The 24678-nt window shown below is 60.6% G+C and overlaps 2 protein-coding genes across 9 annotated transcripts in view; one reads left to right on the forward strand and one right to left on the reverse strand.

The window, feature by feature from the left end:
• Positions 1–11279, forward strand: part of CRTC1 (CREB regulated transcription coactivator 1) — an 85204-nt gene extending 73925 nt beyond the window's left edge. For 6 of the 8 annotated variants that reach the window (XM_027548332.1, XM_027548336.1, XM_027548340.1 and 3 more), the window contains 3 exons: positions 3272–3358; positions 3909–4089; positions 5926–11279. In XM_027548332.1, the coding sequence (XP_027404133.1) occupies positions 3272–3358; positions 3909–4089; positions 5926–6137 (480 nt within the window). In that variant the 3' untranslated portion in view covers positions 6138–11279. The remainder of the gene's footprint in view (positions 1–3271; positions 3359–3908; positions 4090–5925) is intronic. The other 2 variants (XM_027548335.1, XM_027548338.1) reach the window with 1 other exon arrangement.
• A 374-nt stretch (positions 11280–11653) lies between these two features.
• On the reverse strand, positions 11654–19458 carry COMP (cartilage oligomeric matrix protein). Its single transcript, XM_027548341.1, has 19 exons — positions 19331–19458; positions 18994–19079; positions 18515–18566; positions 17920–18089; positions 17099–17236; positions 16757–16831; positions 16505–16663; positions 16313–16417; positions 16118–16225; positions 15752–15911; positions 15098–15216; positions 14821–14873; positions 14543–14724; positions 14164–14342; positions 13994–14042; positions 13582–13778; positions 12700–12872; positions 11943–12082; positions 11654–11858 (listed from the first exon to the last, which is right to left on the reverse strand). The coding sequence occupies exons 1-19, from the start codon at positions 19407–19409 to the stop codon at positions 11812–11814; spliced, it is 2271 nt and encodes a 756-aa protein (XP_027404142.1). The 5' UTR covers positions 19410–19458; the 3' UTR covers positions 11654–11811.
• Between the last annotated feature and the right edge of the window lie 5220 nt (positions 19459–24678).

Consider the following 24678-nt stretch of genomic DNA (forward strand, 5'->3'; position numbering starts at 1 on the left):
ATACACGCGTACACACAGAGGTTTCCTCACACACACACACACACACACACACGTTCCCGATCCCTGACGCACACACAGAGGTTCCCTGACACACACACACACATACACACAGGTTCCTGATCCCTGACACACACACATGCGCACACAGAGGTTCCCTGACACACACACAGCACAGATTCCCAATCCCTGACGCACACATGCACACACACAGGTTCCTTGACACACACACACACAGGTTCCTGATCCCTGACACACACAAAGCACAAGTTCCCTGACACACACAGACAACACAGGTCCCCAGTCCCTGCACATCACAGGTTCCCTGACATATGCAGAGCACAGATCCCCAGTCTCACACATGCACAGACACAGAGGACCCTGATCCTTGACACACACACAGGTTCCTGACCACACGCACACACAGGTTCCCTGACACACACACACAACACAGGTTCCCTGACCACACGCACACACAGGTTCCCTGACATACACACACAACACAGGTCCCTGACCACACGCACACACAGGTTCCCTGACACACAGGTTCCCGATCTGTGACACACGTGCACACACACACACAGCTTCCCTGACACACGCACAGCATAGGTCCCCAGTCTCACACATGCACACACACCTTTGCAGGTTCCTCAGAATCCCCCTTGGTGCTGCTCCCCCTTTGGCTGCATTCTGTTCAGAACCTTCCATCAGAGAGGGGGTTCCCGAAAAGCTGACGTCTGAGCCCAAAGCTTCTTGCCATAGCAGTGAAGCCTCCCCAGGACCCTGCCACCCCATCCCCAAAATGTCACCAAGTCAAGAGACTTCAGGAGTCACTGCAGCGCCCAAGGACGTCTCACCCTCAGCCAGGGCTTTCCTTCCTGGGCAGAGCAGGAGTTGTTCTTTCAGGCAGGGCCGTGGGGGGCATGCCCCGCTCTCCCCGTCTGCCAGGCTCTCAGCGTGCCCCGAGCCAGGCCCTGCATGTCAGGACAGTGGCCTTCCCCTCGGGGGGACCGGAGGCTGTTCTTGAGGCTCACTGACACAAGAGGGCCTTTCGCTCCACCAACCATGGCAACCAGGGGCTGGGACTCTCCCCCGGCTCTGCAGAAGACAGGAAAGGCGCAGTGAGCTCAGGGCGTGCGGAGGGCCAGCCTGGTGTCTGCGCGCTCCCCAGCCATCCTGTGGGCTCTGTGCACTTGTGTCTGGTCTCGTCACGTGAGCTGGAGGGCTGTGGGAATGGGAGACACTGCTCCAGGCAGAAGAAGCCACAGCGGGCAGCCTGCCTGGGCTGGTCTCTTGAGTAACGGCCCTTCTCATGCGTGAGGTGGCAGAGGAAGGTTACAGTGGAGTGGATCTCTCTTGGGAGAGGTTCGCCTGGACCAGAGCGGTCCATCCTGAGCAGAGAGCATGTTGCTGTCTCATCAAACCCGTGTCTGTGTCTGTCTGTCTGTCCATCCATTGTGCGCCGGCGGGGAAGAAGGCTGCCCTTTCAGATGTGAAGATGGCCCTGGGAGGGCTCTGCTTGGGGGCAAACCATGGCAGAAGGCAGACGGGGCTTCCCACTGAAGCTGGATCTCAGAGGATGCGTTCATCAGCCCCCTGGGCCCGGGTCAGCCCCTACCTTCCCGGCCCAGCCAGCATCTCCCCTGGAGGCACGAGGCAGCCGGTTTGCCACGCCTGCCCTCGCATGGATCTGTCTAGCTGCTGCCAGAACCTGAGGCAGCTGGGATTGGGCCCGTTCCGTTCCCTCCCTGCTTCCTTCTGCGCAGACCTTTCTGGCAGACCCTTGTGGCAGCTTTACACGGGAAGCTGGGGTCTCCTGTGTGTGCGCTGGGGCTCTCTGGGGCCAAGGCCATGGGCGCAGGGTCAGGTGCCCCGGAGAGACATGCCCCCGGCCTCAGCCGAGGTGGTCACCTGCCGCCTCCAGCAGCCTCGCCACCCCCTTTTCCAAACCTGCAGCTGGCGATTTTTAGGGCAGAGGTGGCCTTTTGCCACGTTAGCTTTTCTCCCTTCTTGCTCCGTTAGCGCTTTTAACTCTTCTGTGGTGTTTAGTGGCCTGTCCGTCCCCAGGAGCCGCCCCGCCTTCCACCTGGCTGGCTGTCCCTTTTCTGTGGTCAGCCCACTAGACGCTCAGAGTGGCTGCTGGTTTTGTGACCAACTCTTCTTTGCAGTGGAGGCCTGAGAGTCAAGCTTTGGCAGTTGTCGGAGAACATGGGGACCTTTCTAGAACAGGGCGCTCCAAGGGAGGAGGTCCAGGGTCTGTGGTCTGTGAAGACTGACCTGGATGTGCGCTGGGCTGGGGACTTGCTTTCCCAGGTCTGTTGGCCTGTGCTGTGAGCTGGCCACGCACACAGCTCCGCCTCTGCTCCCCTCTGCGTCCCCCCAGACTCTCCTGCCACCTCTCTGGCAGCATCTCAGGAGTGGGCAGGAGCTCCCTGCTCCTTCTTTGGCATCTCCACTGCTTCTGAGGACCCCCAGCCCCCTGCTCCTTTCCCAGCAGCCCCATCCCTCTGCCCTAGCTGGCGTTGGGCAAACAGGAGTGGGGCTTTCTGGCCTCTCAGCCGTGGGGGCCAGGGGGCAGGGCCTTCTGTGTGCCTGTCTCGTCCTATTCTGTGAAGCCTTCCTGCCCGCGTGTGTGGCCTGCCTCCTGTCCCGTGTCTCCCATGTCTGACAAGGTACTTATCGCATCCTAGACACCCAGAGACCCTCCCGCCCTGCCCCAATCACACACTTTCCTCTGGGCTGTCACATGGGGTTCCTGGACCCTGTGGCCCCTTGGCTTCCATCTGATGAAAATGGGCTCACAGAGAGGAGATGGGATGGCACTTTTAGGGAAGTTGGGGTGCAAAGGCCCCCCAGGATCAGGTGGTGGAAAGGAGCAATCGTCCTGAGGTTAGGCGTGCACCCCTCCATCGCAGGGGGCATGGGCTTTCCCAGGAGCCCTGAGATGGACGGGGTCAGCTTCTCACATTCCGAGCATCATCCAGGAAGTTCCAAAGGCCTCCCCTTTCTCCCAGCCCAGGCCAGCGGTGAAGTCCTGGGGGAAGGGTCTGGGTGCAGCCCGCCTGTGGGCACACCTTCCCACCGCCCCCGACAGCCTCACCTCCTGCCTGGCTTGGGCACAGCACCCCCGACGGCCTCACCCCCTGCCTGGCTCGTGCACACCACCCCCGGCGGCCTCCCCCGCTGCCTGGCTCGGGCACAGCGCCCCCCGACGGCCTCCCCCCTGCCTGGCTCGGGCAGCCCTGACGACAGCGGGCCTCTCTTTTGTCTGCAGCACTCTTCCAGCCTGGGCGGCGTGTTTGGGGACTCATTCTATGAGCAGCAGATGGCGGCCAGGCAGGCCAATGCTTTGTCCCACCAGGTGAGCGGGCGCCCACCGCAGACGCTCGCCAGACCCCGCCCACTCCTCGGCCCGCTCCCCGGGCTGCGGCAGCCCCGGCCCTGGAGGGGGTGGCTTGGCCTGGTCCCCCTGCGTCTGCACCCTTTACGAAGAACGAGGCCACCACAGGGGGAGGAAGGGCAGGCGGTGGACGCTGGTGGGGACGGGCCGTGGCTGTGACAGCAGTGCCCTGGTGTGGGCCGTGCACGTGGGTTTGCCGGGAGGTTGCACTGGCTTTGCGTGGACCCCGGGGTGGAGGGGGTGTGTGCATGGGAAGGGTGGACTGCTACTCAGAGCTGTTCACTCATTTCACCAACCATCCATCCATCCATCTCCACACGCTTGGAAGGGCCGTGTGCTGGCCAGCCCAGGCAGGTTCAGAGACGGGGAGACCCGAAGGCAGGGCGACTTGTGCTTGGCAGCCCCGAGCATGAGTGTGCTGGGCGTCCCGTGGGGCGGGAGGGCCGGGCGGCCACAGGCAGGCCGGCCAGCGTTGGGGGAGCTGGCTCACACCCCCGTGCTTCCTCTCCAGCTGGAGCAGTTCAACATGATGGAGAACGCCATCAGCTCCAGCAGCCTGTACAGCCCAGGTTCGACGCTCAACTACTCCCAGGCGGCCATGATGGGCCTGACGGGCAGCCATGGGAGCCTGCCGGACACGCAGCAGCTTGGCTACCCCAGCCACAGCAGCATCCCCAATATCATCCTCACAGGTGAGGCCCCCCATCAGGGCGTCTTCGGGGCGGGTCCTGACGTCAGTGTCCCCATGGGAGCCTAGAGGGGGATGGAGCCCTGCCTCAGTGCAGACCCGTGGAGGCCAGAGCCCCACCTTGACTCCCTGCGGAGCTTACGGGGTGCAGGCCGGGGTGCACATGCTGAGTCCGGACTCAGTCCAGTGTCCCGGGTGCAGAGTAGGGACGGGACGGAGCCACTCACTCACCTCGCCCTTCACCCCTTGCCCAGCGCGCGCGCCCCAGTAGCTGAACATGCCCAGTGGGATTTGTCCTGTGCAGCCAACAGACACATAAGAGCTCACACATACTGTGTTGGGCATCCCCAAGCAGCCTAAGCACAGTGCCCGGGCACACGCACACACGCGTGCGCACACACACACACTGCTTGGGCACACGCATGCAAACACACAAGTGCCCGGGCACGCGCACACACACGCACACATGCACACAGTTCCTGGGCACGCACGCACACATACACACAGTGCCTGGGCACACGCACACGTGCACACACACACAGTGCCTGGGCACACACACGCACGCACTCACACACACAGTGCCTTTGCACACTCATGAGTGCGTGCACACACACACTGCCCGGGCACACTCATGTGCACGTGCACACACACACACACACACTGCCCGGGCACACGCACACACGCACACACAGTGCCCTTGCACACTCATGCGCACGTGCACACACACACAGTGCCTGGGCACACTCGTGTGCACGTGCACACACACACACTGCCCGGGCACACACCCATACGCACGTATACACAGTGCCTGGGCACACACACGCGTGCACACACACACATAGTGCCTGGGCACACATGCGTGTACGCGCGCACACACACATGCATGCACGCACACACACAGTGCCCTTGCACACTCAGGAGCACGTGCACACACACACACACTGCCCGGGCACACTCATGTGCACATGCACACACACACACAGTGCCTGGGCACGTGTGCGCACACACACACGTCTCCACCCAGCCATGCTCAGACCTTCCAGTCCTCTCCCCACCCTTTGTCATGCCCCTAAAGGTTCTTGGTATTATCAAAGAAGAAGCAGTTTCCTCATAAGCCAGGGCTGACTTGGGGTTGAGGATGAGACCCTTTCTGCAGTCCCTCTGGCATCTCTAGGATGGGAGGGTTCTCTCTCCAGAGCCCCCCACAGCCTGGACTAGACCCAGGGCCACCTGCCTGGACCCAGGGTCTGCAGGAGATACTCTTGAGTGCAGAAGCCTTGGCCTTGGAGGTTGTATGAGAGGATCAGGCCTCTGATTGTCCAGTAGCCCAGAAAGACCAGAACTTACGTGTTCATTTGCCAGAGTGGGAAACGGAAGTCCATGATCTCACAGGACCCCAGGTTTGAACCTGGGTCTCTGCGGAGAAACCTGGGCTTCCCTCCTGCCCACAGCCAAGTCCCCGATGCACACAGAGCAGACTGCCTGGCAGAGTCGGAGAGGCCCCCTGCTCCCTTCAGGTCACGCTGAAGTTTGTGTCACAAACCTCATCCCGGGCGTCCTGGCCTTGGCACCCCGACATGTGGGCTGGCACCACGCTGTGTACTGTGGGGTGCTGAGCAGCGTCGCCGCATCCCCAGCCTGTACCCCGACACCAGTAGCATTCCCTCCAGGAGTGACAACTGAAAATGTCCCCAGACACTGCAGGTGTCCTTTGCAGCACAGACCACTCAGGCGAGCTTCCTGGTGCGGCCTGAGCGTCGACTGGGGCTGTGGAGGTACAGAGTGGGGGTGCCAGGGGCCAGGGCAAAGCTGAGACTTTTGTGTGTACCCCCTACCCCAGTGACAGGAGAGTCCCCTCCCAGCCTCTCTAAAGAACTGACCAGCACACTGGCCGGGGTTGGTGATGTCAGCTTCGACTCTGACAACCAGTTCCCCCTGGACGAACTCAAGATTGACCCCCTGACCCTGGATGGACTGCACATGCTCAATGACCCAGATATGGTCCTGGCCGACCCGGCCACCGAGGACACCTTCCGGATGGACCGTCTGTGAGCGGGTCGCGTGGCACATGGCCGCCCAGCCCCCGGCTCTGTCACCCCGCCGGCCAGTGGTCCCGATGGCATCACCCAGAGCCTGGGGACAGCGGCGCTCCGTCCCTCGCAAACGGCCAAGCTTGTGATTCTGAGCTTGCAATGCCGCCAAGCGCCCCCTGCCCACCCCGCCCCGGTCGTTCACCTCCCGCGTGAGGCCGCGCGTCGTCGCCCCCGCGGACCCTCCCTGCTCTCTCATCCCCTGTAAGATGCGGAAAGCATGCTGGGCAGGGCTCCCAGCCTCGGTGGGCACCATGCTCTGCAACGGTGGTGGGCTGAGGTACATCTTGCGACTGTTGTCCAGCTCTCACTGCCTTCCTTTGTCCCTGGGCCCCCTACCTGCCCGCACCCCCAGCCCTTGGATAGGTAGCGAGCCAGCCCCACCCTTCCAAAGGGAGAAAGTGCCAGAGAGAGGGGGGCGGACGTGAAGCGAAATAAACACTATTTGGACTGCTGTCTTTTATATTTCTGTGCACACACAGAACGCTAGCATCCATCACATGGAGGTGGGATGCGAACATGTGAACAGCATGGGAAGCAGCTGAGTCTCCTCCAGGGTCCCTGCCTCGCCTGCCCATCCCCCACCCTCCGGCCAGGCCCCTTTGCGGCCACCTGTGCTGTGAAACCCCCACCCCAGCCTGTCGGGGACTCATGTGGAGGCAGATATTTCTGGGGGCGGGGTGCAACTTGTTTCCATCTTTCTTTGTACTGTGGTCACTGTTACTATTATTTAATGAATGGGGTGGGGAGGGGGTGGCCAGGGCATTTTTTGTTGTGTTTCTTTTCGTTTGTTTCTTTTGGTTTGTATTTACATTTTGGTTGTGGATGAGTAACTGACTCCTTCAAGCCAACACTTGCCTGAGAGCATGTTTTTTTTTTTTAACTCTAGAAATCCAATCTTGTAATACTTGTGAGCTAACTGGAAGCAGCCTGCTGCCTGCCCAGGTCTGAGCTGCATCTCCTGTCTTTTTAGTTTTGCTCCGTTATCCCAAACCAGAAGGACGTGAGGTTAGGCTGGACTGGGCGGACACCCCGGTGAAAGCTGGCGGCAGCGGCCGGAAGTGCCTCGCCTCCAGTCCCATAACCGACTTCCGGGAAGGAGCCCCGGCTTGCATTAAGGGTCTCCTGAAGGTGCCAGCCAGTCCTCAGGGCGGGTCCATCCCAGACCCCATGGCTGGCGGCAGCTGCGGCCCCTCTGCTCTGAGGCGCCCCAGTGATGAGCCTGTCCTCAGCAAGCCCGCCCCGAGAACCAGCCAACATTCATCCTCTCCCACCATCTCTTTGGTGGCCGCTCCCGGCAGGGTTGGCTTTGGAGGCAAAGAGCAGTGTGTGTTTCAGAGGCTGGTTTCCAGGTGCTTCTCAAAGTGCCTCAGGAGGCCCAGGTGACCATCTGTCGGGCTCACTGGTGCGCCAGAGGCCGGCCATCAGCCCTCCAGGCCCTGCGAGCGGGCAGCAGGGCAGGCTTCGAATTCTGCTTTGCCCTGGAACCGGAGCCTCTGTTTGGTTCCCTCCAACACCGCATCTTGAGTTCTTACTTGTTTCTCTGCCTGCCAGCCGGGCTGGCCCCTCCTGCCTGGTGCGTTTCCACCTCCATCAGGGTCTCCGGAGCGCCGCCTCGTGTCTGTGGGAGCCAGATCCTAGTGACCGTCCCTCTCTTGTTCCCCAGCTGGGCTGTTAGCACATAGCCAAGTGGCCAGGTGGCCACACCCACGGGGAGCCCCCTGTCCTTTGCCACTTGGCCTCCACCGCTGTTGTCTGGCTGGGGGACACAGTGCCAGTCCATCCAGGTCAGGGACCTGTCCTCTTTGCGTGGCAGGGGCTGGGGGCAAAGAATGGGGACTGTTTTTTGTTTTTTTTTTAAGAAGAACTACATGTACATAGAAGGGTTTGATTACCATTAGACTTGTGTGTAGAACTTTTAAAAAAAATGGCCTTAATAAAATTACAAACAACTTTCCTGGATGCAACTTTCAAACAAGGCACTGGGGACCCCATGAGGGAACCCCGTCAGCCCACACTTCCCATCTGCCCAGCACTGGGTTCTTGGTGCAGGTGGGCAGGGAAGGAGGGGTGTCCAGCCCCGTGGCCCGTTTCTCGCATCCCTTGGCCAGGAGCACAGGTGACTTTGTATTAACACGGCAGCCTCGGCCCATGAGGGGCGTGGGTGCAGAGCTTTCCTGGGGAGGGGACCCAGCCAGAAACCAGCGGCCAGGCATCCTCAAAGGATTCGCTGCCCCCTCCTAGCCCTGGGCAGGCCTTTGCCGGGGGGTCTACAACAGGGGATTTGGGTTTTTTCTTATATATCACTTCTCTACTAAGTATTCTTGAATTGCCAAGACTTTTAGGAACAGGACAGCTTAGGGGAATCAGCCCTTTGACTCGTGATGTGAAAATACTGTGATTCCAGGCAAGCTGCGCCGTGAGGGGTGAGCCGGGGCCCCTGCGTCATGTACATAGATCCACCACCGCGCCCTCACTCGCTGCGGCTAAGCTCCCCTCATCCGTCCCTCGGGAGCACACGCCATGCCTCGGTTTGCCCCCTGTCCTCTGAGCCCCCAGGGTGGGGAGCATGTCCCCCCATGAGGATGAGACCTGGGGTCAGCCTCTTTCTGTGTTCTCCAGAGAGGAGAGTTTGTATCCCTGCCCCACCCTCCGCTCTTCAGCTTCACCCCCTGCAGTGCCCAGGGTGGACTTGGGGGAGGAGAAGGCGGGTCTCTTTGGGGGTCATACCCCGTCACAGGTACCCGTGAGGACGTGTGCCGTTACCAGAGGGGAGACAGCAGCACTGCTGGGGTAGACTGCAGCGCCCCCTCCACTTTCCCGGCTCACCTTGCTCCCCCCAGCACTATCCTGGGCAAGAAGGGTGAGGGCCAGCCCCTTGGGGTAGAGGGCCCTGAGACCCCCTCAATGGAAAGCTTAGGAGGCAGGTCTGTTCTTCAGCAAAATTTGGGGACCCACAGCCAGTAGTACCCAGAAGCTTGGCCAGGCTCCCTGCTGGGGACAGGTGCACAGCAGAAGGGACCCTGATTGCATTGGGTCCAGCCCCCACCCCAACCGCGGTCCACAGAGCTCCCTGGGACCAGGCCTGCAAGGCCGGAAGGCAGGGGCAGGTGGGTGTGGAATGCCACCTCTGTGCTAACCTCCAGCCTCTCCACTGGCCTTAGGGCCACCTGCCTGCCTAGCGGGTGTGCACAGGGGCTGGGAGCCCGGCTTTGGGTGCTTGGCTGGCTTTTGTGTACTGTTACCTACTTGTGGATTTTGAGGGCTGAGCCAGCAGAGTTAGGACATCCTAGGTGTGTTGGGCCTGATTGCTTCGGGCGGCCCACCTCTGAGGAGCATGGCTGGCCACGTGGGGCCGTCATGAGGCCCCTGTGTCACATGCGGGTGGGCGAGAGTGGCTGTCCATCTGTCTGTCCATCAGATGCTGGTGAGACCCTTGCATGGAGGGTGAGAGGTCCTGTGTCGTCTGTCCATCCTGCCAGGGTAGCTGTCCACTGTAGGGGCTGCGTGCCGGGTGCGAGCTGGCTGCGGCCTGCTCACGGGAGATGGGGGATGGTGTGAGGCCCGTGGCGGGGCTGGCAGGGCTCCTGAGGCCGGGGCCTGTAGAGTCCCTTCGATCACTGCTCCTTGAGGGGCTTCTGTGGACCCAGAGACCTCCCGGGGGCTGAGTTCTCCTGGGATGCTACACTTCTCCCCAGATCTCCACGCCTGGGCCAACCCTGAGCTAGTTCATAACCAGACATGCTGCCAACCTCCTGCCCCCACTCCAGCTTCTGAGTTTCCTGCATGTCCAAAGAAGGTGTCCCCACCCCAGGGTGCGGGCTAGGGGTGGTGAGGCCTGGTATGGTTGAAAGACCCTCCACCTCCCTTGCCCCCACCCTAGTTGTGACAAAACGGGAGCAACCACCCCCCACCCTCCCTGGGTTCTGAGGGAGCTGTGGTCAGAGGCCCCGGGGTACCCTTGGCGTGGGGTTGGGGCACAGAGGTGCCAGGTCAAGCGTACCTGGTGCTCTTGGGCATGATGCTTCAGGTGAGGGGTCTGTGGCCGCCTGAGCCTGCACCCCAGCCACACGACCTTAAGAGCTACGGGGGGACTGGGTGCCTCCTGCTCTGGGAGGCCTGCCTGGGGTGAGTCAGCAGCCTGGTTTGTTTCTGCCCTGTTCCATTCTCTGTGGGCCCTGGGCCCCCACCCCTGGGGGAGTCTCACGGTGTATGACGGGGTCCCTGGGACGTTCCTTCGTCAGTTTGGCCTGAGCCAGCTCTTTGTGGTTTCCTTCAGCTTTTGGGGGTCCTGGCTGGTGGGGCTCAGGCACCTCTCGTAACCATGGGTGTGCCACAGGCGCCTGGCCACAGACGAATTCTCCCCAGCAGAGGTGGGGTGACCTGCACTCCCAGGCCTGGGCACTGACTGGGGTACCTCTGAAGGCACCCAGGGGCGGGCAAGACTCTTGTGACCAAGGCCTCAGTTCCCTCTTGTCATTAGGAGCTCAGGTCCATGGTATCCGGGTCCCAGGCTCGTCCCAGGCAGGGAAGGAGGCAGGGGCTAGATGTCAGGAGCTGATTCCAGGCAGCTCTCCCTACCTTCTGCCCAACTGACCAGCACCCAGCACCCTGTCCCCAGGAGCCAGACACGTGGGTTGCCCTCCTCTCACAGGGTTGTGGAATCTGGGGGCAGTCGATGCCCAGCCTGTCATTTCTGACCTCCTGCCAACTGGGGACAAGGGGACACAGCTGTGGCACTTGCCACCAGACTTCGGGAGGGAGGGCTTTGGCAGCTGAGGTCCACTGACCCTGCCATGCCCTCCATAGGAAACTGCCCTTCCCCTTCCAGGAGCTGGGCAGTACCACTGATATATGCAAACCCTCCAGGCCCGGCCCCGTCCCACCTGTGTCCCTTTGTCCAGGCTGGCTCTGCCCTCCCCAGCATGCACATTGTGCTGTGGCTGTCCCGTGGGCTGCACGCGTGGGTGCCCACAGTGGGCGGGGGCGGGCGCTCAGGGCGCACTCGGCCAGCCCCTGCCCGTCCTTTCTGGCGTGGGCACTATCGTCTTTGTACCTTTGCATCCTTTGTAATGAAACGTAATAAAAATTCACTGTTTTCGTCTCTGCCTCCTCCCTTTTTTTCCTCCCCTCTTCTCCCGCCTCAAGGATGAGATGTGGGTTTTGCAGGCGCACCAGGTGGAAGTTGCCCAGAGACCACGCACCCATGAACACGGGCACCCAGGCCTGAGCCCCTCACACACACACCGCAGGATCCCAGGCCAGATGCTCCAGGGGCGCGGAGGGGACGAAGCAGCAGGCCTGGGGCCTGCAAACCGAGGCCCGACACTCCTAGTCAGGCTGCTAGGGCCCCAGCCAGTCAGCAGGGAGCCAGTGGCAGTCCCCACCCCCACTGCCTAAGTTTGGGGTCTCTGGGCCAGCCTCCCCTCAGAGACTTGACCCTACCATCTTCCCGAAGCAGAGACCACAGCCAGCCCCTCCGCCACACAGACACACTTTATTTTGTCTTCCCTGAGCCCCTCTCATTCCCCGCCAGGCCGACTGCCTCCTGGGGCCTGGTGCTGATGACTTCCCATAACTGCTGAGGGCAGTTGTGCGGGTGGCTGTCACCTAGTGGCAGGTCCCCAACCCCATCCCTAGGCCTGCAGCAGCCTCTGGGCCTCGTAGTCCTCGGGGATGGTGTCTGTGGAGAGAGGGTGAGCAGGTGAGAGGCGGGTGAGGGTGGGGGGTGCAGACTCCCCGCCTTCCCTGATGAGGGTCCTCTTACCGTTGCAGCGGTAGCGCAGGTTGGCCCAGATGATGTTCTCCTGGGAGAAGCAGAAGACCCCCAGACGACCGCCCCGCATGGTCGTATCCAGGATCACGTTGCTGTCTGCCACCAGCTCTGGGCCCTCGTAGAATCGCACTCTGCAGGGGAGGAGGGGACCGTGACTCGGGGCCCTAGGCCAAGCCCTCCCCTCTCAGTGTCAGCACCCTGCCCAGTGAACTAGCTTCTCTTCTCTAGGAGAGGGAACTGTGTGTCTCCCTGCCTGGGCCACACTCAGGGCAGAGGGGGCTCCTGATGTGAGCCTCAGTTCCCCTGTGTGACGACGGATGTGCAGGGCGCGCATACAGTAGATGCTAAACATAGCGCCTAGACTTCCTGGCAGCGCAGAGTGGGGATTGGGAAACGGGGAGTGGGTGAGACCCCACCTTCTGCTATGTATGTGCGGAGTTCAGAACCCCCAGCCCTGGGTCCAGGCCGCCCAACCTGGCCCCGCCCTTCCCGAGTCCAGGCCCGCCCCTGTCCCGCCTCCCCTCTGGCCCCGCCTCCCCTCTGGCCCCGCCCAATGAACAGCTCATCTGCCGGACCTGAACCCTCCCCATGTCCTCGGAGGGGTATCATGCCCCAGGGCCAGTTATTTCTGCCTGTATTATTCCTATTTTACAGGCTAGGGGACCAAGGCCCCCCGAAGCAACCCTCTCCCACAAGAGCCAGGAATGAGCAGGGACTCTGGGCCCCTTGGCGGAGGGTGGGTTCCCACCTAATATAGCCCACTTGGGGCCGGTGCTGCAGGAACCAGCGGTAGGATGTCTTGTCCTTCCAGCCCACGTTCCGGGGATCCTTCCACAGCAGCCGCACCTGTGACGCTGTGTCCCCTGTGTGCCACAGTGCGTTCCGAAGCTGCTCCCCAGGGCCTGTGGAGGACTTCACGGCCTACCACATCCAGGAAGAGGGGAGTGGGGTCAGGGACCATACAGGCCACCAAGGCCCCCAGACGGGCAAGGAGCTTTGAGTCACAGAGGAGTGGTGGGGGCCCCTGGTATGCCTGGATGGGAGACCCTCAAGGAAGCCTTGGCCACATGGAGGTTTACAGGTAGGTTATAGGGGGCAGCAGTGGTCGGTAGGATAAACTAGAGTCTAGAGGACTTAGGGAATTTCAGGGTTTCAGTGAAATACTGGGGTCCGGGTGGCGCTAGTAGTAAAGAACCCGCCTGCAATGGAGGAGATGCAAGAGATGGGGGTTCCATCCCTGGGTCTGGAAGATCCCCTGGAGGAGGGCATGGCACCCCACTCCAGTATTCTTGCCTGGAGAATCCTATGACAGAGGAGCCTGGCAGGCTACAGTCCATGGGGTTGCAAAGAGTCGGACATGCCTGAGCGCATCTATTCTAGGGGGTCTGCAGGAGGATTTAGAACCTGAGAGAAAGCTTGGGGCTCTGTGAGGGGGTTTGGGTGCCCACAGGAAGACCAGGGGATCCTGGGGGAATGTTTGAGGGCCTGTGGGAGGAACTGGGAGGATTTCGGTAGAAAGCCTTTGAGGTCCGTAGGATAATGCCGGGGACTGCAAGACTTGTGGGTCTGTGGAAGGGTAGGGGGCCTCAGAGAAGGCACTGAAACCAAGCGCTCAGGAAGGGCCTGGCACCTTGAGCTGGATGCCGGGCTCTGCCACCGCACGGAAGGGGTTCGCCTGCCAGTACGTCTGCTCCATCTGCTTCCACATGACCACATAGAAGCTGGAGCTGTCCTGGTAGCCAAAGATGAAACCAGCGTAGTCGTCATCCGTGGCAGTGTTCACGTGGAACGTGCCTTCGAAATCCACGCCATTGAAGGCCGTGTAACCTGGGGAGAGGAAGGCACGCTAGCCTCTGTCCTACCGGGATCCGGATCCGTCCCTGAACCTTGCCCCTTCGGAGTACAGAATGCCCAAGCCCAGAGTCCAGCCCACCTAACCTGGCTCCGCCTTTCCCGAGTCCAGGCCCGCCCCTGTCCCGCCTCTCCTCCCGCCCCACCCCCCGAGCAGCTCCCTGCATGGCTTGGCCACCCCCGCGTCTCACCCACAGCCAGGCCTGGGTCGCTGTTCATCGTCTGTACGATCTCCATACCCTGGTGAGGTTCAAAGGAAGAAGGGCGTCAGGCCAGAAGGACTGGGCTCCCTGCCCCCAGTTTAGGACCCGCTGTGGTGGTCCTGGGCTCCCCCTACTTCCCGCCTCGTCCCCGCCCCCACCTGGTTGAGCACCACCCAGTTAGGGTCTATCTGTGCGTCGCCCTCAGGGTCCAGCACGACCGTCTGGAAGGCCCGGAAGTCGGTGAGGGTGACCTCAGCGTTCTCCGGACACACATCGATCTTGTCTACCACCTTGTCCGCATCAAAGTCGCCCTGGCACGCGTCACCCACGCCGTCGCCTGAGAGGAGGTGGGAGGCCCCCCCGCAATGATAGAATGAGCTCCAGGCCCCGCCCCAGGCCTGGCCATGCCCATACAAGCTACTGGCCCTGCCCAGGCCACGCCTCCAGCTCGGCTCACAAATGCCACTGCCCCCACCGTGCCCACCCCTAACCTCACCCTGGCCCCATCCCCCACACGGGACCTGCGTCCAGCCTTACGGTCCATGTCTTCCTGGCCCGGGTTGGGCACTAGACGGCAGTTGTCCCTACTGTCGGGGACCCCATCATTGTCGTCATCGTCGTCGCAGGCGTCACCCTGGCCATCGTGGTCTGAGTCCTGCTGGGCACTGTTGGGCACTGTAGGGCAGTTGTCCTTCGAGTCCTGGTGCCCATCCCCATCCCTAGAGTGGGTGGAACAGGGACAATGAGACCCCAGAAAGCCGGGTCAGGTGCTGCCCACCCTGGGTCCCCACCTCAGCCCCAGATGGCCTGCTTACTGGTCTTGGTCGCTGTCACAAGCATCTCCCACGAAGTCGTGGTCCACATCCCTCTGGGGGCCAGAGGAGGGGGAGGATACAGACGTTCATAATCATGGCAGAAGAATTCAGAAGCCTCTTTCCCACCCCCAGTTCCAGAGCCAAGATCCTCCTGTGCCCAAGCAACAACCCCCACCCCCGCCCCGACCCCAAGTTGTTCAGACTGGGCTGGAGTCTTGTTAACCAGTCTGGGACTCACCTGGGGGTCTGCCCCAGCTGGAGTCTGGCCTACACTCACCTGGTCTGCGTTGCTCTTCTGAGGACAGTTGTCACAGGCATCTCCTACACCATCACCATCAGTGTCTTTCTGATCTGAGTTGGGCACCTTGGGGCAGTTGTCCACCGGATTGCGGATCCCTGTGAGAAGCAGGGGAACAGAACCGGATCCCCAGATGGGGCCGGGGTTAGGCTGACTTCAGCAGAGCAGGTGCAGACCTGGGATTAGTCTGGGACAGAGTCCCCACTCCACCTTTGGCTGGCTCCCAATAACTACAAAGTTAAACCAAGTATTCGTGCCCAGTGCCCAGCCTCCTAGAGACTAAATGGAGCGGTGCAGGGACTGGCTCAGTATGTGCACCACCTTGAGTCTCTCCTGGCTGTAAAAATGGTACCTCCTCCATGGGGCCCTGTCCCCCATGCTCACGGCTCTGTCCTCTTTCCCCTGCAGCATCTAACGCACGGTCCCCCTTTCCCTCCTCCAGAAGGTCTTCCCTCTTTCCCTCGGCATCCCAGCTTGCATTTCTGCCCACGGAGCAGGATCAGCGGTCCATGGCGCCCTAGGCAAGCTCACCCGCTCCCCGGCTTCCAGAAGAGGCTGAGCCCCGCCTCCAGCCAAACCCCACCCCTTGGTGCCCGCCCTTTCCTCTCCTCTCCTCCCCTGCCCAGAACTTACGGTCGCCGTCTATGTCGTCGTCGCAGGCGTCGCCTCGGCCGTCCTTATCTGTGTCCTTCTGGTCGTCGTTCTTCTGGGACCGACAGTTGTCGCACGCATCGCCCCACTTGTCGCCATCCGTATTTCGCTGGTCTGGGTTCCGCACGAGCGGGCAGTTGTCCTAGAGGTGAGGGCCGGTTAGGGGATAGGCAGTCCTAGAGAGTCAAAAGTCACTCCCCAGACTGTCCAGCTCCGAGGCCCCGCCTCCTCTGCATGGAACCCTCCCCCCTAGTCCTTTGGGACCCCGAGATCAGCCTCTGAGGCCACACCAGTCACCCGGAGACACGCCCCCCACCCGGTCTCGCCCAGGCCCCACTTTTGCCCCACCTTCTCATTGAGGACGCCGTCCCCGTCGGCGTCCGGGTCGCAGGCGTCTCCGATGCCGTCCCGGTCCACATCCTCCTGCCCTGAGTTAGGCACCGTCACGCAGTTGTCCTAGGGGTGGGCGCTGCGGGCATTAGGGGCGTGGCCAGTAGGCCCGCCCACCCTCTACCAGGCCACGCCCTCCGCACCCCCCCCTACCTTTCTGCACTGGCGCTCAGAGCAGCGTAGCTTCTCGTCCGGAAAGCCGTCTAAGTCTGTGTCGCGGCCGCAGATGAGCCCATTGCCAGCCCAGCCGACGGCGCACTGCGGGTGGGGTAGTAAGTGGGTGCTCTAGCGTGGCCCTACACCCGCACCCTCATCCCATTCCACTCCTGGCCCGCTCGCACTCACCACGCAAGATCGCGACCCATCACGCTCTAGGACGCAGTCGGCCTTCTCGTGGCACGGGCTGGGCGTGCCGTCAGGGCAGAAGCGCTGTGGCCGCCGACGGCAGCCTGATGCCTGGTCGCCCACGAAGCCGGGCTGGCAAGGGCCACACTGGAAGGAGCCCTGAGCCCAGGCCACAGGAGGTCAGCCCCCGCCGCCTGACACCTCCGCCCCACCCTCCATCTCTCAATCCTTCCTTCTCCTCCCAGGCCTTACCACGGTATTGACGCATACAGAGTTGGGGACGCAGTTATGCTGCCCGGTCTCACACTCGTTAATGTCCGTACAAACCTGAGTGGGAGAGAGCGCACTGGTCAACGCTCCAGGCAGATACCCCCAGACCCGATTCAAGAATCCTCTGAATCCTACCTCTTCCCTGCACCTTGCCTCTAGTCCCGACCATCCCTGATGGGAAACCCTTAACTTCTTCTTCCCCAGACTCCTGTCCCCATCTGTTGCACCTGGAGCCAAGCAGGCTGCAAGGCTGGAGTTTACTTAACAAAATGCCGCCCACCCCGAAATGCTCCTCCCGGCTCTCCAACCCCCGATGGCCCTCACCTGCTTGTTGGCCTTGGCGAAGGCCAGCCCCACGCCCTCATGGGTGGGGCCGCTGAACCCAGGTGGGCAAGCCTCGCAGCGGAAGCCCGGACTGGTATTGATGCAGCGAACGCGAGGGAAGCAAGGATGGGCAGTGCACTGGAGGAGGAAGGGCCGGGGAGGATCAGAGGATGAGGAGCTGGGCCTCCCAGAAAGAGGCGCCTTAGGGCTTATTGAACTTGTAAAGTTCAAGGGCCATCAGCTAGCTATAGGAGGGAGGGGGTGCCATGTGGGGCAGAGGCTATTGTCCCAGAGGTCACACACGGCTTTGCCTTGATGTGGGAAAGGGCAAGACCAGGCGAGGAGAAGGGCCTGCCTGGAGTGGGGCTGTTTCTGGGACCCGGTGGGCTGGATGCTCATGGACGGGGGAAGAAATTTTGAGGGCGGGCGTCTCCAGCGGAGCGGGGAAGTGGTCGTCGGGGCGTGCGTGCCCGTCGGTGAGGAGGTTGCCTGGGCGGGGGAGCCCCGGTGGTGGAAGGGTCGCTGGGGTCGGCGACCCCGGGCGGTGGTGAGTGGGGTCGTTGAGGGGGACCACTCCCGGCGGTAGGGGAGTCGTCGGGGCTGACGTCACTGGCTATGGAGGAGGTCGTCAGGGTGGGCGTCCTAGGTGGAGAGGGGCGTGGTAGGGGTGACTGTCCGCCGGCGGTGGGGAGGTCGTCAGGACGTGCGCCCCCGGAGGTGAGGGGGGTCCTCCCAGCGGACGAGGAGGTCGTCGGGGCGGGGCGGTGGGGAGTTGTGGGGCAAGCGTTGGGGGTTCGTCGGGGCGGTGGTGGCAGACGCACCTCGTTGACGTCGGCGCAGTGCGAGCCGTTGCCTGTGAAACCTTCGGGGCAGGGTCCGCAGCGCGCGCCGTTGGCTGTCTCGGTACAAGCCACTCCGGGGAAGCAGAAGCCGGGCGAACACTGGCTTAGCGGCCGTACCGTCAGTTTGGGGGTTCGCGCGGGTTGCATCCCTGCAGGGAGTGGGGCGCGAGTGGTTAAGGCCACGCCCAGGGGTGGAGCCTATCGAGACAGAGCTCCCATCCTGGCTGTTCTGCGACCCCGCCCCGTACTGAGTGCTCCGCTCTCCAGGTCTCTGCAGACTCTGGATCTCTGCGCCCGACCGTTTTTTTTCGCTTCTCCCTCCGCGACTCCACCTCCCAGCGTCTCTCGCAAGGTTTCTGGCTCTTTTGGGGGTCTCCCCCTCCCACAGTCTCTCTGTCTCCTTTCTGTTCCTCTCTCTCCATCTTTCATCCAATCTCTCCATCTCTGTCAACCTCTGTCTTCTTCTCTGTCTCTTTTGCTCCCGGTCTGTCCTCTGCTCTCTGGATATGTTTCTGTCTCCCCATCTCTTCTCGCTCCCCGGCCACCCCGTCTCCGTCGCCCCGGCTGCGCTCACCGCACGCGTCACACTCCATCACCGTGTTTTTCAGGAACGTAATCTCCTTGACCTTTGGTGCAAGGGAGATGGGGTGTGGTCAGCGGGGCTCCATCATTCTCCTCCCTCGCCGGTCTCCCCTCTCCCTCTCTCAGACTCCTTCCCCATGGCACCACCGTCGTGGACCCTCTCCCCACGGACTCCCTACCCCCAGATCCGCACTCTCCCAGCCCCTTCTCCTCCTTCTCTGGGATTTCCTTCTCCCCTCAAGGATCCGTACCCTCTCCCGTAGAACGCCTCATCCTTGGGACCCCCCCCCCCCGCCCCGCCTCCTCTCCCTCTTCCTTTCCATAAACCCGGCCCCTCTTCACCTCCATCAGGACCAACTTCTCCGGTCCCTTCCCACTCCCCCACCCTCCCCTGCCTCCGAGACCCACTTCCCCTCTTCCAAGTCTCTGTCTTCTCCCCTGCACCCCCAACCCCCCAACCCCGGCCGGCACCTGCTGCCGCAGTAGGTCCCGTACGTCCTGCAGGGCCGCGTTGGTCTCCTGGAGTTCGCGTAGCATCTGCGGGCCCAGGTCCCCACCTGCGCTGACAGGGGGCGCTGGTGGGGCGTCGGGAACCGGCGACCCCCATCACCACTCCTCACCCCGCCGCCGCAGGGATCCCTGACGCCCACCCAATTACTTGAGCTTCTGCCCCACTTTCTGCTGTCTCCACCCGGCACGCCCCGGTGAACTTTCCCCGAACATCAAGGAGCCGCGCGAGACCCTAGGCCTCCCGTGAGTCCTGTCCCTCTGGGGGTCAGAGGCACGGCGTGGGGGAGGAGCGGCTTACCCAGCGGCATCTGCCCCTGGCCTGATGCCCCGAGGGCAGCCAGCGTGAGCAAGAGAACGCGGGCGGCGGCGAGAACCATGACGGCGGCGGGGAGCTGGACGGCGGCTCGCTCTCTGCCGCCCACGAGGGCCGAGCGGCCTATTTATCCCGGCGGCGCGGCCGGCCAGGGGGACGGCCCACCGCGGCCCTGCCCAGCGTCCAGCCACAAGGTAAACAGACGGCGCTGGCCTCCACGTTCAAGGCCCCGCCCAGCGCTGCTGAACCCGGATCGGGCGAGGAAACTGAGTCAGCGGGGGCTTGGGCTGAGGTTGGTGGGGCGGGGAATCAGTCAGGACCGCCCTCCAGCCCTTTCATTCACTTGTTTGAGAGACGGCTGCGTGCCAAGCCTCCACCATAGCTGGAACCGAAGCGAGCCCCATAGCGGCTCCCCTCAGCTCACACTTGGGGAAACTGAGTCAAGAGTGGCTTAAGGTTAGGAGTTACCTCCTCCCCCAACCCCTTTCTGGTCTTTCCTCTTTGCCGTTCTCTGGTTGATGGGTAGGTAGTGGTGATAACCTGGTCGCCCAGAGGCCAGAGCCCACTCAGTCACCCAGTCTGTGCACCCGCCTGTGTGTGTCCCTCCCCGCAGGAGGGCTAGCAAATTAAGAGACTCCGGCTGGAGGAGGTCTGAAGGGGAGCCCTGTGCTTCTGTTTGTCGAGACTTTGCCCATACCATCGGAGCTCCAGTCCAGCTCTGTGGGAACAGCTTGTAATAAAAATAGAAATTATTGCTAATCAGGAAAATCCTCCCAGCCCAGCCATGCTCTTAAGCTACAAAACACCTCTGTTTTCTGGTATTAACACTCTCTACTGCTACCCTTCAGTGTTTGCAGCCTCTATTCTATAAGCAGGGAAACTGAGGTCCAGAGAGGTGAAGCAAATAGCCGAAAGCCACTGTGAGGGGCAGGGATGAAGCCAAGATAGGGTCATTGCCAGATCTGTTCTAGTGGGAGGTTGCAGAGAAGTCACTGAGGACTTCCTGGAGGAGGTGGCAAGAAATCTAAAGGAAAGGAAGACTCAGTTCAGGGGATAAAAAAGGTGACAATTCTGGCAGAGAGAAACATGTGAAGCTTGAAGTTGGGGATATTTCAGCCACATTCATTCATTCCACAAACGCATTGACCATCTGCTATGTGCCATGAGGCTGGGGACATGAAGTGGACAAACCAGATTGGGCTCCTCCCTCGTGGGGAGCCCACCATAATCGTCCCAAGGGACAGGCAGCAGTGGGAGCTCCAAGAAGGTGCCTGACCCAGCTTGGGGCATCAGGGGGAGTCTAGGGAGGTTTCTTAGAAGAGGGGGGAACACAGAGCTATGACCAGGAAGGTGAAGAGACCACAGCCAGATAAAGAGATGGCTGAAAGGCATTCTAGCTAGAGGAACAGTATGTGCAAAGGCCCTGAGACAAAAGTGAGTCTGGTCTGCTGGACAGATTGATCTCAGGGTAGGGAAATCTTAGGGCTCAGGAGAACTGGTGCCAGGTGGTACAGGGCTTGGGCTGTCTCCTGAGGGCAATGGGGAACCACAGAGGGTGAGTGAGGAGTGGTGGGGAGGCCTAAGAGTCAATCCCAACCTGGGCACTTCTAGTGAAGCCTGTGCCCTGATGCCTGTGGCAGGACCATGAGCTCACCTCCTGTTTCCCTTGGCATCCGGCACACCTGGGGGCCACTCCCGGCTGGTGCTGGGATTCTTGGGAAAACCACGGCTCCAGGAGGGCCTCTGGGCTTGCGTGTGCCTCATGCAGCTAGGATGAGGACACATGGAAGCCAGGCCCCTGCCACAGGCTTGGCACGGGGCTAGAAGCGTGGGCACGCATGGCCGTGTTCATGGCTGGGCCATGAGGAGTTATGAAGAAGAGCATTCTCAGCAGAGGGAATGGTGAAGATGGCAGTCCTGAGGCTGTCCCAGTCTGCAGATTAGACAACAGAGGCCTGGAGCCGGCCAATCGGGTTTAATGTTCCTGCTCCCTGGATCCCACTGGCTCTGAAATCCCACTTCCAGGCAGCAGCCCCCTCCTCCCTCGCACACCTTGGCAGCCTCACATTACACACTCACTCACTCTGGGTGAACTTCCGGCCCTTGTACCTGCTGTTCCCCACCATCCCAAATACCGTTCTCCTTCCTCCAAGATCTGGCTCTGATGCCCCCTCCTTCAGGAAGCCCTCCCTGATCTTCTCGGGCAGGGCTTAGGGGCTGCGTGACATTCCCCTAGGATGCCTGACAGAGTATTTCTGGCAGAGAAACAGTGACCTCTCCAGGGGACTGGGGATGTCTGTGTTTTGTTCTGTTCCTCCTTTCCCAGGGGCCCCTGGGCCCGCAGAGAACCCTGCCACTATGAGTAGCACATGGTTATTGTCTCTTATAATTTGTGTACCGTTGTTACTATTAATAACAGTAACCCCTGCTCCCGCTGTACTTTATGACAGACTCAGGAGCCACACGGCCTGGGTTCGAATGTCAGCTGGGCATAGCCTCGCTGTGTGACCTAAGGCAAGTGGCTTGACCTCTCTGTGCCTCAGTTGGCTCACCTAGAAAGTGGGAGTGATCACTGCTGAGAGGACTGAATGAGCTCAGTGTCTTTCTCCAGTGTTAGCCTCATTATACAATATGGAACTTATACACGATGTCAGTTATACCTCAGATTGTTCTTACTCACATTTTCCTCAGAGAGGGAATGAGACAGCTCAAGCTCACACAGCCAGGATTAGACCTGGAGAAGGCAGGACCCCTGAGGCCTTCACACCACCCCTCTCTGCTCTCGGCCACAGACTGCAGATGAGAAATGCTAACCCAGGCCCCTCATTAGCTGTGAAGACTGCTGCCCGGGACCTCCTGGCCTGAGCCCTTGGCTGGCGCCCCAGCCAGCCCCCCTTCCCACCACGCTAGACCCAGCGGTTCCAGGAGCCTGGCCAGGCTCGAGCAGAGGGGCTGGTGCCTGTGTGATGAGGCTTCGGAGCCCTCCCTGGCAGAGTTCTGCTGGGCCAGGAGACATGTGGGCGCCCCCCGCTTGCCCAGCCGCCTCTCCCGTGAATCCAGAGGGAAAGTATGTCGGGAAGGCAGCCGCCCTGCCCTGGGCGGGCCCAGCCACAGGCTCAGGGTCTGGGGAATTCATTAGAGCAGCGAGGGAGGCCACTTAGCCACTGCTGGATCTGCAGCTGAGGAGCCTGACCCAGCCTGCCTTGGATGGCCCGGCTGCACCCCACTCTCCAGAAAGACCAAGAAGTGGGGAGCGGGGCGGTGGGGCAGAAGGGGTGCCATCTGAGCACTGGAGTCTGGCAGACCCACCCTGACTTGCTCTGTGAACTCTGGCAAGCCCTGACTCTTTTCCCATCCTCCATTTGCCCTGACTGTGTCGTCATTTATCTCAGGCTCTCCAAAACATATAATAAAGAGGAAAATAACAATAAATATAATGGCTACAATTTTATTGAGCAAGTGCCAAATGCTCAAAACCTTGCCACATCACTTTTGTGGGTTTTCCCTTTTTGTCCCCTCTCCTCACAGCCTCAGGGGGCAGGAACTGACCATCATGGGAGGCAGCAGGAAACTGCCAAGAAGTCTCGGTCTCTGGCACCAGGACCCTGAGTTTCATATCCCACCTCTGCTGTGCAGCTTCAGACAAGTTGCTTAACGTCTCTGTGCCTCTTTTCTTTCTTTCTTTTTTTTTTTATGGGGTAGGGGAGGGTACCTTCAAAAGTAGATTTACTTTTAATAATAATGTAGATTTTTACTTCTCCAGTTTAGAGAATGGACTGCAGAGTCGCCTCAGGGGAGAAAGGACTTCACTAGGAACCAACTGGAATTTAACGATGCGGCATTCAATGGGCATTGACTTCTGAGAATGGTTTTACACCACTATTATCTTCAGAATTTTCCAGGGATAACTGTGGCTGGACAAATGACCGCCCTACTTTTTTCTCCTTTCCTCTCACATTTAATGAGAGTTTTGTAGGTAACAGCAAAACAAACCAGTGTCTGTGTTGCATGAAGAGAGACTGCCTACAGGCTCACTATAGAAGTTTACTTCTCTCCCTCAGTCTGTCTGTGTTTCTCTCTGTCTAATGAAGTGAAACATGAAAAGGCCTGAGGTTGTTTGCAGTTTATCAGCAGCACTAAAAATCCAAGTGAAATGAGGACAACGAGAGCCCCAACCTCTGAGGCTCATCATAAAACCCGAATACATGAATCCATGAAAACTACACTCGGCCCTTTTTTTTTGATAGGTGAGAAGTGGATTTATTCAGAGAGAAACACACTCCACAGAGTATGGGCCATCGCTGAGGGTGAATGCCCACTTGGCACTTCTCGATATTGGTGGTTGCTCTCGTCCCCCCTCTACAGATGGGCAGACTGAGGCTCAGCATGGCAGTCTCAGCATGCTTCCTCGATTTGGGGAATGCTCAGAGAGGGAAGGTACACAGCCTTGCTGCAGGGAGAGGGGCCCCTGTGGGTGGGTGGGCAGCAGAGAGCACAGGAAACAGAGCCCTGCCCCCAATTCCTCCTCGTCTGCTTCCAGCTGCCGCCTCAGCTCATCAACAGGAGGCCCTTGTTCAAGCCAGTGACGGCAGGAGGCCGAGGGTGGGGTGTGTTTACCGACTGGCCACCTGGCAGGCAGAGGCCCAGAGGTGCACGGGCCAGTGTGGGAGGGAGGCTACCAGGCAGGGAGGAGCCCCAGCCCCAAAGGGGGAGCCCTGCCTGCAATAGGTGCCCCAAAATGCTTCGCAGACAATAGGGTAAGATTAAATAACGTCATCCACTGCACAAGCAGATGGGACGATAGTGGTCTCAGCCTCTCAGCCCGGCAGTAGGGGACCTTGGAGGTGGACAAGTGCATACCAGCTGCGGCAGGATGGGCTGGGAAACAGAGCCCCGGAATCAGGGAGACCGCTCTGCCAGGGAATGTTAGTGTTGAGGCCTGAACAGGTGAGCGGGTTCCAGATGGTAAGGAGTATCCAGGGCTGAGAGCAGAGCAGGGATGGAGGCCTCCAGGGTCAGGCGGGGGATGTGCCTGATACGTAGGAGAGTCAGTGAGGAGGCAGGTGTGGCTGGAGCAGAGGGTCAAGGGGATGATGGAGGGGAGAAGGCTGGACCACAAGTGATGTGGTGATGGGAGCCTTGTGTAGACACAGCCCTGAGCCATGTTTGGGATCCATGGACCTCTCAACCCCATCTCTTTCTGCCTTCCAGGCCCTGACCTGGACAGTGACTGCTCCCGAGCGCAGTTTCCCCTTTAAGATCGTGCACTCCTTCTTGTCCCACCTGGGTTAGTAGCTCCTCTGGCCTCCAAAGGGCCTCAAGTGTCCATCACA

Source organism: Bos indicus x Bos taurus, chromosome 7 (assembly GCF_003369695.1).
Source record: "Bos indicus x Bos taurus breed Angus x Brahman F1 hybrid chromosome 7, Bos_hybrid_MaternalHap_v2.0, whole genome shotgun sequence".
Classification (NCBI taxonomy): domain Eukaryota; kingdom Metazoa; phylum Chordata; class Mammalia; order Artiodactyla; family Bovidae; genus Bos; species Bos indicus x Bos taurus.

Coding starts and splice junctions, on each gene's coding strand:
- COMP (XM_027548341.1), bottom strand. CDS start 19,409: ATGGTTCTCGCCGCCGCCCGCGTTCTCTTGCTCACGCTGGCTGCCCTC. Junction 17,237..17,919: donor ACTGCGCCGACGTCAACGAG/GTGCGTCTGCCA, acceptor TTCCTCCTCCAG/TGCACTGCCCATCCTTGCTT. Junction 16,226..16,312: donor CTGAGCGCCAGTGCAGAAAG/GTAGGGGGGGGT, acceptor GCCCACCCCTAG/GACAACTGCGTGACGGTGCC.